The sequence below is a fragment of the Myotis brandtii genome, unplaced genomic scaffold, assembly GCF_000412655.1.
Source record: "Myotis brandtii unplaced genomic scaffold, ASM41265v1 scaffold32, whole genome shotgun sequence".
Lineage (NCBI taxonomy): Eukaryota > Metazoa > Chordata > Mammalia > Chiroptera > Vespertilionidae > Myotis > Myotis brandtii.
In genome coordinates, this window is record NW_005362269.1 from 1,536,527 (window position 1) to 1,553,504 (window position 16,978).

The following is a 16,978-nucleotide window of genomic DNA, read 5'->3' on the forward strand; positions in this document are numbered from 1 at the left end:
GTCACCACCATCACACTGTGGGTGGGGTTTAACCTAAAAAGAACTGCTGTTTACTTCTTTCCTCAATACCGTTACCTCCTTGCAATTCAGGCAAAGCTGCCAGCGAGAACCCCCCAGAGCAGTGCTGTCTCAGTGAGGGGCCAGGTGTCTGTGCCAGCTGCGGGGAAGGCAGCGGCCCCAGCAGCCCAGGCTCCAGGGCCAGTCGAGGACATCTCGGAGAGCAGTGAGGAAGAGACGGACATTGAAGGGGAGGCACCCACTCTGGTGAGGCCCCGGGAGGGCAGAGAGCAGCCCTGTGCTTCCCCTCTGTCAGAAGTCCCCCACAGCACACCTCCGTATGCCCATCCATCCCCTGTGTCCCTCTGCGTTCCCTGCCCTGATTCTCTTTCTGTCACTCCAGGCAAAGCCCTCAGGGAAGACCACCCAGGTCAGAACTGCCTCGGCCCCTACCAAGGGGTCCCCCAGGAAAGGGGCTGCCCCGCCACCCCCTGGGAAGACAGGACCCACAGTCGCTCAGGCTGGGCAAAAGGAGGACTCGGAGAGCAGCAGCGAGGAGGAGTCGGACAGCGACGGGGAGGCACCGGCAGCTGTGACCGCAGCTCAGGTGAGACCTAATGAGGAGGCAACCACAATGCCAAGCCACCGTCACCTATTCCTGGGTCAGAATTCGGGCTCAGGGCCAGGTGGGGAAGGAAGACTAGGTAGATTAAGGCTCTGTCTCCAGGGTGTCTTCCACGTCTCCTTCGGTGAGCCCTGCTGTAAAACTTCCCCAAACCCAGCCTCCCTGATGCCGGGCGTCCTGAGCACTCCCATACCTACCAAGGCCTCCATAGTTTGAGTGGACATACCAGCCCCATGGAAGGCGAGGCCAGAAACTCCCATTCTTTGCCAAGACACATGAGGCCAAGAATCCAAAGTTGTCAGTCATGGGAGGCTTGGGTGGTAGTGCAGGTGCCACCAGGCCCTGGGGAGCTGGAGGAAGTCACATCCCCTTGCTGGGCCTGGCCTCACACTAGCACGTGCATCTTCCTGGGGAGAGCTCGTCCAGCTTAGTGTGAAGCCTGGGGTGTGGGGAGGGAATGAAGAATGGACTTACCTGGGTCACTTTCCCTCTGTCTGCCTGCAGAAGACAGCAGGGTGGCTGTGTCCTGCCGAAGTCCATGGTAACAAACTCTAGGACTTACAGGGCTCAGGCGTGTAATGGAAATGATTGATATTGAGCCTTGGTATCAGGAGAGACAGGAGAGAGTGGTGGCAACCAGGGCAAAGTAGAGAGCCCTTGCCCCATCCGGGAGATAGTCCCTGTCAGCTCCAGCCAATTGTGACCTTGTGGAAATGTGTCCTCCCTGGGGCAGGATCTTCCTTTTCTTAAGGAAAGCTGGAAGTCCCCGTGCCAGGCTTTTAGCTGGGGTGTTGCAGCCAAGTGTGAACTGTGCTGGGGCCACTGGCTCACCACTATAACCTCATCCAGGCTGCTGTCACCTCTCATGCACGTGCCGGGCCAACAGCACTTAGTCCTCAGGTTTTAGCAGTGTCTTATTCATGCATCCCTTTCAAGTTCAGAGTCAGCTCTGGCAGGAGGGTAAGCAGAGTGGAGGCCGGTGTTTCCAGTGGCTGTGGGCCATACTGGCGAGCAGCCCTGTGTCTGTTCATCTGTGCCATCTTTCCCCCTCCCCACCATGTGCATATAGGGAGGGGCACACTGCCATCCCTTGTCGCTGCAGCTGGCCATGGTTTCCTAGTCCCTCAGTCCTGCTCCCCCTCAGCTAATGCCTGCTTCCCCCCACCATGTGCTTGTCCCATCAGAAGAAGAGTAACTCCAAAGCTGCCAAAAGTAACACACTGGCCCCAGCAACCCCGAAGAAGAGTGCGGAGGGGTCCTCGGAGAGCAGTGACGAGGAGCTGCCGGCAGGCCAGGTAGGCTGCACCTTCTCTCTGAGGACACGGCAGGCTCAGAGCTGGGCTGGAGGGCCTGTGGGGTTGAGGGCAGATCTTTCCCATTTAAACAGCACTTCACAGTTTCCAGAGCTCTTGCCTCTATTTTGACACATTTGTCTTCACAATAACCCCATGAGTCAGGCCACAGGGTGTCTGAACATCCAGGCCTCAGAGCCAGATAGTCGAGGGTCAGAGCCGGCGCTCCCACCACCAGCCCAGTGATGCTGGGCGCGCTGGCTGTTCTGAGGCCTGGGAGGCTCAGCTGTAAACAGGCAGGGTGGCGTCCTCCCTCCTACGTCTGCCCGCTAGCGCAGGTCCACAGCACCCTGCCTGAGAGCAGGCGCCTGTTCCTGCAGGAGGGCGAGTGGTATTGCCCATTTGAAGTTAGGAATCAAGGCCCTACGAGTTGATTTCCTGAAATCCTCGTGGCCCATAAGAAGCTAAGGAAAGGCCCGTGCGGTGTGGCTCAGTGGTTGAGTGTCGACCTTTGAACCAGGAGGTTACAGTTTGATTCCCTGTTAGGGCACCTGCCCGGGTTGTGAGCTCGATCCCCAGAAGGCAGCCAATCAGTGATTCTCATCCTTGATGTTTCTCTCTCTCTCCACCTCTCCCTCACTCTCTGAAATCAGTTAAAAAAGAAAAGCTGAGGAAGGGCAAACACCAGTCCTCGGCTCCCCGAGTGCCCCGCCTCCTGTTGGGACTGGAAGTCTCTGTGGGGCTTCTTGGAATCCCAGGGCCTGGCCTGAGAGCCGCTCAGGCACCTGAGGCTCATCTTCACGTGCCCTGCTGCTGCGGCCATCCTCCCCAGATTGTGCCCCGAGGGCAGGACCAAGCCCACCTGTTTCCCCAACTCCGGCCCAAGCCTGCTGGGCTGGTGGCCAAGCTTCTGTGTGAAGCCCAGGCCTCTGGCAGATAACACCGCCCTTCGTCCTCCAGCCCCAAGCTCCTGGAAGCTCCTGCCAGGCCCCTCAGTGCTAGAGTTCTGCATTGCCCAGACCAGTGGTCGGCAAACTGCGGCTCTCGAGCTACGTGCGGCTCTTTGGCCCCTTGAGTGTGGCTCTTCCACAAAATACCGACTTCTGCGCACAGGCCACAAAGTTTCAATCGCACTGTACATGCGCGCCCACACATGGTATTTTGTGGAAGAGCCACACTCAAGGGACCAAAGAGCCGCATGTGGCTCGCGAGCCGCAGTTTGCCAACCACTGGCCCAGACCATAGGGTCTCTGCCCTTCTCCCCTTACATGTCAGACCACATGCTAATCAGTAAGCTCAGGTGCTGCTTGCACCCCAGTGATGGGCCCACTCAATACCTAATTACAGAATATAACTCTGAATTACAACTAACATTGTCGGGTCACCTGTGCAGCAGGCTCTGTCCTAAGCCACAGACTTGCATATTCTGTTTAATCCCCACAACCAGCCTGTGAGGAGGATAGTTCCTTCCATTATTCCCATTTTAAGGAGGAAAGAATGAGGCTCAGAGAAAGCAATTGAACTGCCCCAGGGTGACATGGCTGAAAACAAGTGGACAGACCTGGTGTTGGAACCAGGCCCACCCCACTCTGGCCCGCTCCCGGCCCTGCCTCGACACTGCCCTCCAGGGAAGGAGCAGAGGGGCTGGGGCTGCCCTCTGCTCTGCGGAGCCTCTAGGAGGCTGCCTCCTCCCCAAGAACCTAAACAGCTGGGAGGGAGGGAAGGGGCCGCTTCACCCTTGTGCAGGGGCGGACTAACACAATTAAAATGAACATCGTGCTTAAACTGAAACATTTAATTGGTACGTTGGTCCTGAAGATTCTGGAGTCCCTATGAAAAAAGGAGAATAGTCAGCAGTCTGTGCATTCCCCAGGAGGATTGGGGGGGAAAGGCACAGCCTGGGGACACGGCTGCCTCCTCCAAACTAGGGGATTTTTGCTCCTAATCCCCAGCTCACTAATTATGATTATTATCGTTATTATGCTGTTACCAAGTACTTCTCTATGGACAAGTTTTGCTCTGTTTTTATTATTAGCCCATCAATAGAGGAAAGGGATTGATGCCAGAGTGGTGGGCAGAGCCCCAGGCTGGGAGGTGGAGAGAGGACTGTGGCTCCATTCCCCCTCAAGCTTAGAGAGACTTCAGCGGGTGGTCTGTGGCTTAGCCCGTTGTGCTGGCAGTAACCCAGCCACAGTCTATGTCGGGGCTTGGCCTAGCTGCCCAAATAAAAAGACATAGGCCCTGCCCTCAAAGTTCCAGATTGAGCAGAGAGAAAAAGAAGACCCGAAAGAAACCAAATTAGGGTGTTAAAGCACAGGCTTAGCTGGTTGGTCTGGGAAGGAGCTCATGCCTGGCCCCTGAAGAACTGCCAGTCCCAGTTCTTGCCCCCTTCTCTCTATGAGCCTCAGTCTTCTTGACCCCTGGGAGGGAGTCCCTGGGGCTCGTGAACATGGAGGCTCCGGGCCACGTTCCCAGCAAGTGGGATGTCTCGGTCCCTGGGATGGGGCTGCCCGGGGTCGGTTAACCAACCCAGACCGTTCTGAGAGGCTCCGGAGAAGAGCTGCACTCGAGCCCTGCCACCATGGGTGCCTTCATGTGCTACTCGGCTCCCCCCACCCCGCTCTGCCCAGCCTAGGATGAGGGCATAGTTGTGATGGGCCCGGCTCCGACACGAGGTGGTGAGCACTGCCCGCAGGTTTGGTTCTGCAGACGGTAGACCCTGCAGTGGGATGGGAGTCTCTGTGTTCCCGCCGGGTCCTTACCTCCCGGCGTCTATGTGGAGGCACAGCCAGATGTTCAGGCTGCTTCGTCTTCCCATGAGCCTTTTCCAACCGCCCTCATCACCCCGTGTGCACTGTGCTGTGCAGTTTCCAAAGCGCATCAGAGCCCCTCTGGTGAGTGGACGCAGGCTGACGTTCCTAACAGCCCTTTCAACAGGTGGGAAACTGAGGCACAAAGCTTCAGGGCTTGGCCACACAGTGAGGTCATGGCAGAGGTAGGGGTCACCACCTGAAGCTGGGGCGGCGGGTGGGGGTGGGGGGGGCGCGCAGGTGGCGTGGGCAAGTGGAACAAGGAGGAGGCGGCTTTTGCTGCTGAGCTACTTTTAACATCCCAGACGCTATTGTTTGCCTCGGTGGGTTCGTTGCCTCTCTGCGTCCTCAACAATCTGTTCCTCTGTCTTCTCACATATATATAGATTCCCTCCCTCAACTGTAAGCCTTCTCCCACTTCCCGTCCTCTCCCTTCCATCACGTGGGCAGGCAGGCTCTGGAAGTGGCAGATCAGAGCAGAGCAGCCGCGGGGGAGGCTGTTGGCAGGGGTAGGAAGGGCCTGAGCCCAGCAGAGCTCCCACCCTCGGGCGGTGCCTTTCTGCTTTCTTTTCACTTTTCCTCTCCCACAGCACCCTGGGGCTGAGGCGTGGAGTCAGGCTCGGGGAGGTGGGCAGGGTGGTTCCTGGAGGAGACCTGGGTCCCCAACTGTGACCTCGGAAGGTCCCTCCTGGTCTCCCCCCTGGCCAGAGAGAAAGCAGAACTCGGGCCAGACCTGATCTCTGGGGAATGGGAAGCAGGCTCCCCACTCCCCGGCTCGGGGCTGCCAGTGCAGCCTGCGGTGGTCACAGTCGCCAGCGCTGCGTCCCAGGCTAGTCCACAGGGGAGCAGGCGCAGCTGCTGCTGTTTTTTCTTTGAATGTCTTAACTGGAAAATGGAAAGCGCACCCACAGATAGACCAACATGAAGAACCCGCACATACCCTCCCAGCCCATTTCATCCAAACCCTCCACGTAGTTGATCCTTTAAGGCACAACCACCATGTAATGTTGCACCTGGAAAGGGACCTGCCCGTCGCGCCCCCGTTTCCCACGAGTCTCATGACCGATACTTTTCATGTTGTGGGTCCAGATGAGGGCACTCCCTGGTGTGGTCTTCTCCATGTCACCTGGTGGTCTTCCCCTGTGCAGTATATTTGTTGAAACTGCTGAGCGATGGAGCTGGGTTGCTGCGTCCTGGTCCCATCTCAGCGGCTGCATCCACATGTGGGTGGGACCAGCAGACTGAGCCACTCCCCAGGTGGATGTATATTGTGTCCGTTCAGCAGGCAACTCTCTTCCCCTCTCAGGACTTGCGGAGCTAATCTTACTGACCTCAGGGGTTCGTTGTGAGGGTTGGAGGGGCTCCTGTGAGCTATGAGGTGCTGTGCTGGGTCTTAGCAGGTGCACGGGCTCGGGGACCTGCGAGTGCCCAGGGGAACAGCCCCTGTCTGGCTGCCCTGAGCTCTCAGGACCCCCTTGCCTTGTCAAACCCTTCCCCACCCCATCTTTCCCTCCCCCTGGCCCAGCCTTTAATCACTGGGGGGATGTTCTTGTTTTTGTTTTTTAAGGTGATTAAAACCCCTCTGATTTTTGTCGACCCTAATCGTAGTCCAGCTGGTCAGCCTGCTACCCCTGTGCCCACCCAGGCTGCAAGTGCCCCAAGGAAGGCCAGGAGCTCCTCGTCCGAGAGCGAGGATGAGGATGTGATCCCCGCTACGCAGTGCTTGACTCCCGGTGAGCATGGCCCGCCACCAAGGGCCAAATCCCCTGCTGCAATGGCCGGGCCGGGCTCAGCTGCCAGCGGCTGCCCGCACACACCCAGAGGGGAGCGGATGCTGGCAGGGCCACAGAGCACATTGTTGGTCAGGAGGGCCTCAGGGCAAGCAAGGTCTGTGCACTGCCTTGGCTCACCTTGATGAGGGACTGCTCAGGAGAAAGATTTACCAGGGCTTCACTGTACCGGCTCCAAGGCTAGAACCCAGGCCAGAGGCTACGGGCAGCAGGGACCAGGTTTCTCCATAGTCTGAGGAAGAGCTTTGTCACAGCTGACTGCCTGGACATGAAAAGGGCTACGAGAGGTAGTGAGCCTCCCGTTCCTGGTGGCATGTAAAGGGGGTTAGGTGATCCCTAAACAGACATTGCAGGGAAGATTCCATCTGTCAGTGGGAGACAGGACCACATCTGGGATTTCTTTGATGTTTGCAACCTGTGCTCTACCAGTGATAGCATGAAAATGGTTAATAAATGTTTTTATGATGTTTTTTAATGAGGATATTAATGCCTAATTTGGGGAGGCTAATTAAGAAATACAGACTAGCACCAAAGGAAAAACTTACCTATACATAATCCCACTGCCTGGAATAATTACTGTTAACATTTTACAGCTGTTAAATTGGCAAAAACCTAAGCTATACCTGTGTGTTTTAGTGAGACCATGCTGAACGTATGCTCGGTAATCTTTAATTGACAATATTGTGGCATTACACATTTACAGCGTGATTCCCTCTGGCTACAAAGCGGTCCTTCGGGTGGCATGCCATAGTTTATTGAGCCAGTGCCATGTTGGAGGAAGCCGGGGCTTTGGTTGGGGCCGTTGAGGCGTTTATACATAGTGCTACAGCGAGCGTCGTGTACCGGAGCCTTTGCGGGTGACCACGGTGGTTTTCATGAGACTGTGTTAAATACACGGAGAGTCTCGTTTGGCAGCCAGCCGGCTGGGGGGACATCACAAGAACTGGAGTGTGGGGAGGGGCTGGGGAGAGCCAGGGTCACTGTCCCAGCAGCCACGTGACCTCCAGAGCCTTGGAGCATGGACAGCAGGACAGTTCCTGCCTAGAGGTCTTGGGGAAGGCATGGCACAGGCCCCTGCTGCATAAGCCCTGGGCACCACACCTGGTCCCCGGGAAGGGCTGATGAACTAGGTGTTGCCACAGCCACAGCTGGGGAGGCCATGGGGCTTCTGTGACCTAACGTGCACTTCATTCCCCTCCATTCCAGCCATTAGAACCAACGCAGTAATCATGCCCACGGCCCACCCAAGGACAGCCCTTGGGGCCAGCAGCAGTGAGGTGTCCAGTCGGGTGACAAAGGGCAAGAAGCAGGAGGCCCCTGCCACTCAGGTATGTGGCAGACAAGGTAGGCCTTGCAGACCAGCAGTGTGGGGGGCTCCCTGCCCTCCCCCCACGTACCCACACATGCTACTAGCAGGGCTGCAGGTGCTCTCACCCACCCCCACCGCCAGGAGTAGCTGCTCCTCGCAGCCAGCGCGTTCCTGGCCTCTGGCTACACCCATCCGAGCTCCCGGGCACCTGGGGGTGGTCAGGAGAAGTAATCTTGGAATGTGGCACCGGGCAGAGCACTGCTGCCCTGAGAGGTCCTGTCAGCTCGTTCTGTTTTTCTCTCCCAGTTTTGAGATGCTGTGAACAAAAGTCGCCTCTTTCAGTGGGCGTGCTAGTGACTTTAACTTCCTAGCCTCCACCGTTTCAGTGTGTTTTTGTTTGGTCCTTGCCTGGATCTAAGTGCTGGCAGGTGGAGCTAATGCTCACTGTTCTGGTGATGGGGCAGGGCCAGAGCCCAGGTCTCCTGGCTCCCAGGCATTGCTCTGTGGGCCATACCCGTTGGTTTTTCCGTTTCCTCACTCTTCCTTTCTGAGAGGACAGGAGAGAGGTGGGGGAGGCCGGAGCAGGAGTTGGGACCCCCAGCTCAGAGGGCTCATCACAGCTCGACAGGTGTCTGGGCTGTGGTCACTGCATCCATTTGGCCATTTGACCAGCAGATGGTGCTAAGTATCTGTCTTCCAGGCAGGGGGGATGCAGCAGGAACAAGAGGTGCCTCCCCTGGGGAGTTCCCAAGTGAGTGGGGTGGCAGCCACTAACAAAGGAAACCAAAAATAGAGTACTCACGAACTGGTGGGTGCTTCGCAGGAAACAATAGTGACGAGAATAATGGGGTGAGCTGCTTTAGAAAGGATGGGCAGGGATGGCCTCCCCGAGGAGATGATGTGGAAGCAGGAGGAGCAGCCAGGCCAGCGAGCTGGGGTCCACTCCAGGCAGGGAAACCCAGCTGCAGGGACCCTCTGGGGAAGTGCATGGAGGTCGGAGCTGAGGAAGTCGTTTGAGGTGAGGGCTGCATGGCGCGGAGGAGTCACCCCCAGTTCTCTTAGTTCTCTCTCCCTATTGCTGGTGGGTGTGGAAAGCAGGAGTGGCCTGAGGGAGACTGTTGGGGAGGCAGTTCCAGCCACCAGACTAGAGACTTGTCCCAGTGGAGCTCAGATTGACTGGTGGGGGCTGCGAGTGTTCTTGGACCCTCTGAGAATGATGTGATTAGCTCATACCCCATTTCCTGCCCAGGCAGTGGCATGGCCCCTTGCACCACCCCTCAGTCCCTACTCCAGTCCCATGGCTCCTTGCAGATACAGGTCTCCTCCAACCCTAGCAAGATGGGGTCTGCTCAGGGCATGGCAGAGGTGACGCCTGAGAACCCAGGGGTCTCAGAGCTGCCTTTGCCTGTCCACAGGTGACAAAGAGGAACCTGGCTAACCTCCCGCTGACCCAGGCCGCCCTGAAGGTCCTTGCCCAGAAAGCCAGTGAGGCCCAGCCTCCTGCTGCCAGAACCCTGTCTTCAAGTGGGGTGAGCTGGGGAACCCCCAGGGGTCCAGGCCCTACCCTGGAGCGGACAGTAATCAAAGACCACAGAGGGTAGAAGGGAGGCCCAGGCAGAGACTCAAGTTCCAGCATCATCACCCACCGGCCCTGTGACCTGAGCACATGCTCGCTTGCCTACCAGGCCAGGGCCGCCTGGCTGAGAGCTGTGGGAGGATGGAATGAGGCCTGTGCGAAGCAACCAGCATGGTACCTGGCTCTTAGCTGAGGTGCTCAGTAAGATCAGATCTCATTTCCCCTAACTTTTCTCCCACTTTCTCCTTTCATCAAATTAGATTGATGGTGCCCTAGGCTCACTCCCTGTGGCGAGTCCCCAGAGCACCCCCGTGAAAGCAGGAGTGAACAACAAGCCCAGAAAGCCCAAGGTTCCTGCAGTCCAGCGGGCCACAGTCCCTCCCTTGGGACGCCCCAAAGCCAAGGCCTCTGGGACCTCAGATGATAGCGACAGCAGCAGCAGCTCTTCAGGGAGCGAGGAGGATGCGAAGAGGCCCCAGGCGGCCCCACTGGCCCACAGGCTGGGTGAGGATCGGGGAGGGAAAGGCTGGGTGGGCCTAGAGGAGGGGAGAGGTAGCTTGGTGGAGCCCGAGGCTCAGGCCGTGGCTCTGTATCTCCACTGGTTCTGCCACCTTGGCCTAGTCGTCCCACACTGGGCTGTTTCCCTTTCTGTACAGCCCCTTGAGGAAGTTGGTCCAAACTCTGTCAAAGGCCCCTGATGCTGCTGTTTGATCACTCCCAACTTTTTGGAATCAGGCTCCCATAACTGACCCCACCATAATCCCAAGGCCAGCAGAGCAGCGTGCAGGCGTCAGCGACTAGAATGGAAACGCTTAGCATTCAGGTGTCTCGCCTGGAATGCCATGACCACAGATGGGAGAGTGAGGCGGGGACCCGGCCATGTCAGGTGCCTCCCTGAAAGGCTCTGCCCTGCCCAGCTGGCAGGGGGCTTACCTGAGGCTCTCAACAGGATACCTATACTTCTCCATAGGCCCAGTGCCCTCTGGGAATGAGACCTTGGTGGAGGAAACCCCAGCAGAGTCCAGCGAGGATGAGGTGGTAGAGCCTTCCCAGGTAACAGCAGGGGGGCTGGCAACATCGGGGTCCTAGGCCAGGAGCCCCAGGTCAGAGGGCTGGGCCCTCCTCTTCACAAGGACCCTGGGCAGGGCCCTGCTGTGGAGCCAGGATGTTTCCCCCAAAGCCCATATCAGCATGAAGGCTGAGGAGCTGACTTGGAGTCTATAGAAAGGGCTCACCTTGATGTTAGGTGATTCCCAGATAAAAACAATCTTTAACAGATGGGATTATTTTAAGGTTATCATCTGCACATGGCAGGCGCTAGTGATTTTCCATTTGCATTAGTAATAAGAATTTTCCTTTGTAAATGTGCCTGCCTAAGATATGTATTAATTAAAATAGCACAGGAAGTATGCACAAAGGGCTGACGTCCCCACCACCAGCCCAGTAGAGCTGACCCAATCTTGGGGGTCCCTGGGCTGGTTCCTTCCCAGCAGGCCCTGCTCCCGGGGCTGAGATGGGGTCCCTGGGCTGGTTCCTTCCCAGCAGGCCATGCTCCCCGGGCTGGGATGGGGTCCCAGCCCCTTTCACACTGGGCTTCTTCAGTCTCTCCTCTCAGGTCATGTGCCCCTTGGGCTGACTCCAGCCAATTCCCAGGCTGCAAAGGCCACTCCCAAACCAGACCCCAACCCCTTGGTTTCCGCTGCTTTGGCCACCAAAGATGCCCTGGACAGCAAGAAGAAAGTGGAGCCCCAACAAGCACCCAGCACCACATCCCCTAAAACAGGTGAGTCCAGGGCAGCAGGACAGGGAGGGGCAGGCAATGGCCTCCTTTCCCTCCCTCAGAAACAGTCTCACCAGCATGGTCCTGTCTCTCCAGGCCTGGTGCTCATCGAAGTGTAGGGCCATGCCCAGGTGCCTGGCTCCTCTGGTCCAGGGCAGCCTGGACGTCGGGTCATGACCCCTGTGGCTGCTGGTGCACCTGGCAGGCCACCTGTCTTAGAGGAAGTGCACCTTGGCTGGAGGAGTATAGGACTGGGCTCTCTCTGGCCAACCCTGTTGACTTTTCTTCCTAACAAATGGCTCATGGTGTGGGGTCTAGGGAGTCTGGGAGCCCAAAGGAAAGGCAGAGCCACATTTGGGAAATCTCTAGCACATGGCGAAGACCCCGGGCAGTGGGCTGACTCTAAAGCCTCAGACAGGCCCCTGGCCCTGCTGGGCCTCTGTCCTAACCAACCACACGGGGAAGGTCGATGCATCCAGTCGGTGTCAAGGTGTGGCACACATAGAAAGTAGTCACGTGCCACCCCCGACTCTGCCAGAGCCGAGGGACAGGGATCTCAGACGGGCTCACCTGGGACAGCTCACAGGGTCCCCAGCCTCGATGTTCTGGGTGTTTGTAAACAGAGCCGGGAAGTAGGCTGTGGGGGAGGAGGTTGCCACGGCCCACTGAGCCCTCCTCAGTTTCCCCTCTACCCGACTCGTGCCCTTGCTAAGCACCAGAGGACTGAACTGGGCCTCTGTCTGTCCTGGGACACTTGGCTAGTGCAATGCTCTGGACCAAGAGCTGCTTCAGGCCCCACTGCACGCCACAGGGAGCAGCCCAGCCACTGAACACCTCTGAGGCCCGGAACCGGAACCGAGTCCAGACCTGCCAGTCACCTGGGAAGTAGGGGGGGAGGGGTAGTGCGAGGGCAGTGCTGGTGTCCCACAGACTGGTGCCGGGGAGCAGAGCAGCCATTGCTCACTTTCTTCCTCAGCGATCTCGGGACGGCCGGCATTTTAGAGGGGCTGTGGAGGTTTTCATTTTCACACATGTCAGCACAGTTATCAAAGGAGAGCAGAGGCGTGGGAAATTCTAAACAAAGGCTGCTCCAGAAGTCACTGGCAGCCGGTCAACCTGCTGATCAACACCACGTGTGCACACCACAGGGTCCTGGGCAGGCAAGGGGTGGGCCCCTGTGAATAGAGGGGTGTGAGCTGAACGGGTGCACAGCCGTCGAATTTTTGTGGATCTACAGTTCAGAATACGGGGACCTCACTGTTCACCCAACCCCTCATTTTACAAACACAGAAACAGACTGTGGGAGGAGCAGGGCCACACAGCCGGTCAGTGGGAGGCAAACCCAGAGCCCAGTCTCCGGCCTCCGGGCTCTGGACTCCTGTCTGACCTTCATTGTGTTGATAGATTCCAGGCCTTTCACTAACATTCTGGAGTCCTGGTCAGTTCCCAGCCTGAACTTGAGGTTTCAGTGTGAGGAGACAGAAAAGAGCTCGAAGGTCGAAGGTGGGAGGAAGATGTGGCCAGAATGACCTCGGACCCCCCTGGCTCTTGTACCGTGAGAGGACTGTTTCCCGGTCCCGCAGCTCCATGTCACACGTCCTCTCCCCACAGGCAGAAGAGAGGCCAGCACCACACCTCAGAAGCCCGGGAAGGGGGCCGGGAGCCCCGAAGCCTCGACGCTGGCCCTGCACAGCGACATCGCCCGGCGGCTCCTGAGTGAGCCCTGGCCCCTGAGCGAGGCCCAGGTCCAGGCCTCGGTGGTGAAGGTCCTGGCGGAGCTGCTGGAGCAGGAGAGGAAGAAGGCCGCTGGCGCCGCCAAGGAGGGCAGCAAGAAGAGCCACAAGCGGAAGCTGTCGGGAGAGCAGGCAGCGGCCAGGGCCCCCAAGAGCAAGAAGAAGAAGAAGCTGGCGGCCGGGGGAGGCGGGGAGGGTGCTGATTCCTCAGAAAAGGCCCCCAGTACTACCCAGGGGAAATCTAAGAAAGACACAGCAAGTGGTGGCAGCAAGAAGAAGGACAAGCCAGAACGGGAGCCAGAGATGGTGATGGTTGAGGGTGGAGGCCAAGCCAACTCAAAGAACAAGGAGAAAAAAAAATCTGACAAGAGTAAGTGCCTGTCCACAGCCTGGATCGCGCTTGCCCAGCCCTGTGCTGAGGGCTGTCGGTCACCACACGGGCGGGACGGGCCCTCAGCACAGAACGGGGAGGATGAAGATTGTCCAGGGTCATGGGGGGCAGCTATTGACAAAGCCAGAGTGACCCCAGAGCACCTGGGCCCACTGGCAGGGAGACCCAGCGCTCCAGGGCGGGGCCTGCTCCCCACAGTGCTCAGTGCACCTTCAGCTTCAGGCTTCTCAGGTCCACGCTCCTAGACCACAGCTCCCTGCAGAGGTACAGCTGCCCCTGTGAGCTCTGTGCCAGACTGCATGTGGCGGGACCTCATTTAACCCCCTGTAATAGGTGATACTGCATTCCCATTTTCCATAGAGAGTATCTATACTAATAAAAGGGTAATATGCTAATTAGACCAGATAGACTGGACATCCTTCTGGACACAGCCATGGTGGCGGGGGCCGAGGCAAAGGCAGTTAGGGGAGATCAGGCCAGCAGGGGGAGCAGTTAGGGGCGATCAGGCAGGCAGGCAGGTGAGCAGTTAAGAGCCAGCAATCCTGGATTGGGAGGGGGATGTCCCAGATTGGAGAGGGTGCAGGCTGGGCTGAGGGACACACCCCCCGCCCCCCCCCCATGCACGAATTTCGTGCACTGGGCCTCTAGTCTATAATAATAAAAGTGCAATATGCTAATTAGACCAGATGTCCTTCCGGACGAGGGAAGCTGGTGCCGGCAGTGGGGGGAAGGAAGGCCTACTCTTGCACGAATTTCATGCTTCAAGCCTTTAGTCTTAAATAAATGTGTAAAGTGAGTTAAAGAAAAGTAGTAATACTCCAGGTGTTCCATAGGTGGGGCAGAAATTATGAGGCCAGGGCAGGTGGTCATAGGCCTGAGGGCCTGTTTTCATGGTTCCCCAGGGTGTGGGGAGAGCTGGAGACCCAACTGCGGGAGGAGGGGCTCCTAGGATCCCTGGAGACCTGCCCTGCGTGTCTCCCGATATTGGTCCCAACACTTAAATTTAACATCTGTTATTTAGGAAGTTTACTTTCTTCCCTTAGAAAAAAAAGACAAGGAAAAAAAGGAAAATAAGAAGAAAGCCAAAAAGGCCTCAACCAAAGACCCTGACTCACAAATACAGAAGAAAAAGAAGAAAAAGGTAGAGTGAGTTCCTGGGGGTTTCAGGCCAGAAAAGGGACCTAACCTCGTCCCCAGGGGCAATGTGATGAGCCCCATCCTGTGCATGGCAGGTGACAGGGTGGGAGCTAGACCAGCGTCCCGCCCATCTCCATGGGCGGGGAGTATGCAGGGGTGAGTTGTGACTCTAGAGTAGAGCCCCCCGAGGAGGGACAGGTCTGTGTGGAAGTCATGGAAGTGACCCTCTGCCCTGTCTGAGGTAGAAGGATGTCCTGTGGCGGGTGAAGGGAGGAAGCCCCAGGGCACAGGGAGGCTGTTACAGGTCCCAGGTAGGAGAGGAAGCGTTCCCTGGGAGGTGGTGCCCCAGCTGGCAGGGACCCCTCCACAGAAACGCACGTCTGCTTCATGGGTGATCAAGGCTGCTCACCTGAAGGCTGGGGTGTGGGGACTCAGCACCTGTACAGATGCTCTCACTGGGCCCCAGGCCTTGGCTGTGTTCAGGGAAGCTGAACGTCTGTGCCGCACAGTTCTGGGCTCCTTCCTTGAGAGAGTGTGGGGCACCGCCCCTGTGCACCCGGCATCGGTTCTGGGGGTAGGTGGGGTGTGTGGGGCACCGCCCCTGTTCTCAGGAATCCCTGTGCACCCGGCATCGGTTCTGGGGGTAGGTGGGGAGGCCTCAGATCTGCAGGAGGCAGCCCTCATGCCCTCCTGGTGGGGGCAGCATGGGTGAGGAGGCCGTCAGGTACAGGAGTCTCTCACCTTCTCTTCTCACAGAAGAAGACAGAGCAGCAGCCTGTCTGAGGAGCACAAGACAGCAGGTACACTTCCTGGCCCGGGGACCCTTGCTGAGCATCTGATCCCTGGAGAGGGCGGGGGGATGGGGGATGGGGGCTGGAGTGAGGGGAGCTCCAGCATTGCCATGGTCCCCAGGAGCCAGGCAGGACCTGGGAGGTGGGCCCCACAGGGAAGGGTGGAGAAAGAGATTCTGTCACTCACGGTCAGTGGCCGGCACCTGGTACTCCCTGGGTGCAGACACTGCACATGCCCTAGGAGATGGGCACTGGGATGGCGCCTCTTTGTGGATGAGGGTAAGGCTTGAGCTCCTCTCTCCCTCCCTGCAGTCCACTTCCTTTTCCTTGTAATCATTAATTTGAGGGCATTTACTCATGGGAAAGAAGGTGGTTTCCCCGAGAGGAGCCATTCGATGGGCCTGTGCTTCCCGGGTGGTGGGGAAGGGGTAACGTGCTCTGTGCTGAGCAGGCCCAGCAGCCCCACACCTGCTGTAAGTGGCCGCCTGGGCTGATGGCAGGCATAAGGGGAGTTAGGCACTCAAGCACTCAGCCCACTTCCCAGGGCGTGACCAGTGCTGGTATCCACTATAGTTAGTTAATGCCTGTCCCCTGCATCTGGATGCCAGGTTTTGAATTGATTTGATTCTCCCTGATGCAGAAAAAGTCAGGAAATCTTCCATCTAGGTGTGTTTCCTTCCCCATGGGTTGGAGTGAATGTTTAATTTCCCCTTCCTCCCCAGAAGAAGATGGCCAGCCACAGAGTCGGTGCTGGCCCAGCCCACAAGCCCTGCAGAGGTTGGTCCGAGGAGGAGGAGGAGGGAGTGTGCCCAGTTCCGAGACCTCCACTCGCTGACCCCGCGCCTGACTTCCGTCCTGACACAGGACACTTCGTATAGATGTGTACAGTATATATATACATATAAATATATTTTTAAGTGACATGCCCCTTCCTCCTCAGACCCAACATGCCCAGAGGCCTCAGGACCTTCCACCCTTTTACCCTGCAGACCCAGTGAGGCCCAGCCTCCTGCTCCTCCCACGGCCCTGGTCCCTGGCTAATACTGAGGGTTTGTCCTCCTTTTGTCAGTTTTTTCCTGATTCGTGTTTTTGTAAGAACTCAGAAAATAAAAGACTTGAAGGAAAGGTGCAAGTTGCAGTGCACCTGGGGCAAACATTTTGCAATTGACTTATTCTTGGGAGTCTGGCTGACACTTGGAGGTGAACAAACCATTGCTCAGGATTTGTTCTTGACTACATGTCGAGGTTCTGGGATGCTGTGCTGAGTGGGACAGTTTGCCTCAGTTAAGTACCTGGTACTAAACTGGTGGGGGGGGGGTGCTTCCTGGAGGAGATGGCATAGCTAAGAGGGAGCCCAAGCATGGCCATGGTTGGTTGCCAGGTGCTGGGGTAGGCCAGACAAATACCCAGAAGGCAAGAAATGGAAGTGGGGCTTTCTAAGCCACCTTTTGAAGTTCAGTTAGGACTGGAGTTGTGGGCAGGCCCTTTTGAGGTACCTGGTGGAGAATGGCGGTGGCGGGCACAGTAGGAACAGAAAACCAGTTAGGACTGAGTTGCCCTTGTATCCAGGTAACAAAGGTTCTGAAATAAGGAAGGCAAGGAGTAGATAAACTCGAAAGACATGTCAGGGTCTCCAGGACTTGATGGCCAGCAGTGCAAAGGCCCACTTCCCAGGGCCCAGGGCAGTGAACATGTGGGGTTGGGAGATTTTCCTTCAGTGGTTTTAGCCTCCTGCTAAAGACAGCAA

The 16,978-nt window shown here is 57.3% G+C and overlaps 1 protein-coding gene across 7 annotated transcripts in view; it reads left to right on the forward strand.

Annotated features, from left to right (window-relative positions):
* Positions 1-16,391, forward strand: part of TCOF1 (Treacher Collins-Franceschetti syndrome 1) — a 31,267-nt gene extending 14,876 nt beyond the window's left edge. For 2 of the 7 annotated variants that reach the window (XM_014543089.1, XM_014543093.1), the window contains exons 14-26: positions 91-264; positions 401-604; positions 1,807-1,917; positions 6,292-6,457; positions 7,721-7,842; positions 9,239-9,352; positions 9,660-9,903; positions 10,370-10,452; positions 11,002-11,182; positions 12,791-13,282; positions 14,347-14,444; positions 15,197-15,240; positions 15,954-16,391. In XM_014543089.1, coding sequence (XP_014398575.1) covers positions 91-264; positions 401-604; positions 1,807-1,917; positions 6,292-6,457; positions 7,721-7,842; positions 9,239-9,352; positions 9,660-9,903; positions 10,370-10,452; positions 11,002-11,182; positions 12,791-13,282; positions 14,347-14,444; positions 15,197-15,223 — 2,016 coding nt within the window. In that variant the 3' untranslated portion in view covers positions 15,224-15,240; positions 15,954-16,391. Of the gene's footprint in view, positions 1-90; positions 265-400; positions 605-1,806; positions 1,918-6,291; positions 6,458-7,720; positions 7,843-9,238; positions 9,353-9,659; positions 9,904-10,369; positions 10,453-11,001; positions 11,183-12,790; positions 13,283-14,346; positions 14,445-15,196; positions 15,241-15,953 lie in introns of those variants that run through there. The other 5 variants (XM_014543090.1, XM_014543091.1, XM_005870482.2 and 2 more) reach the window with 5 other exon arrangements.
* The last annotated feature ends 587 nt before the right edge of the window (positions 16,392-16,978 follow it).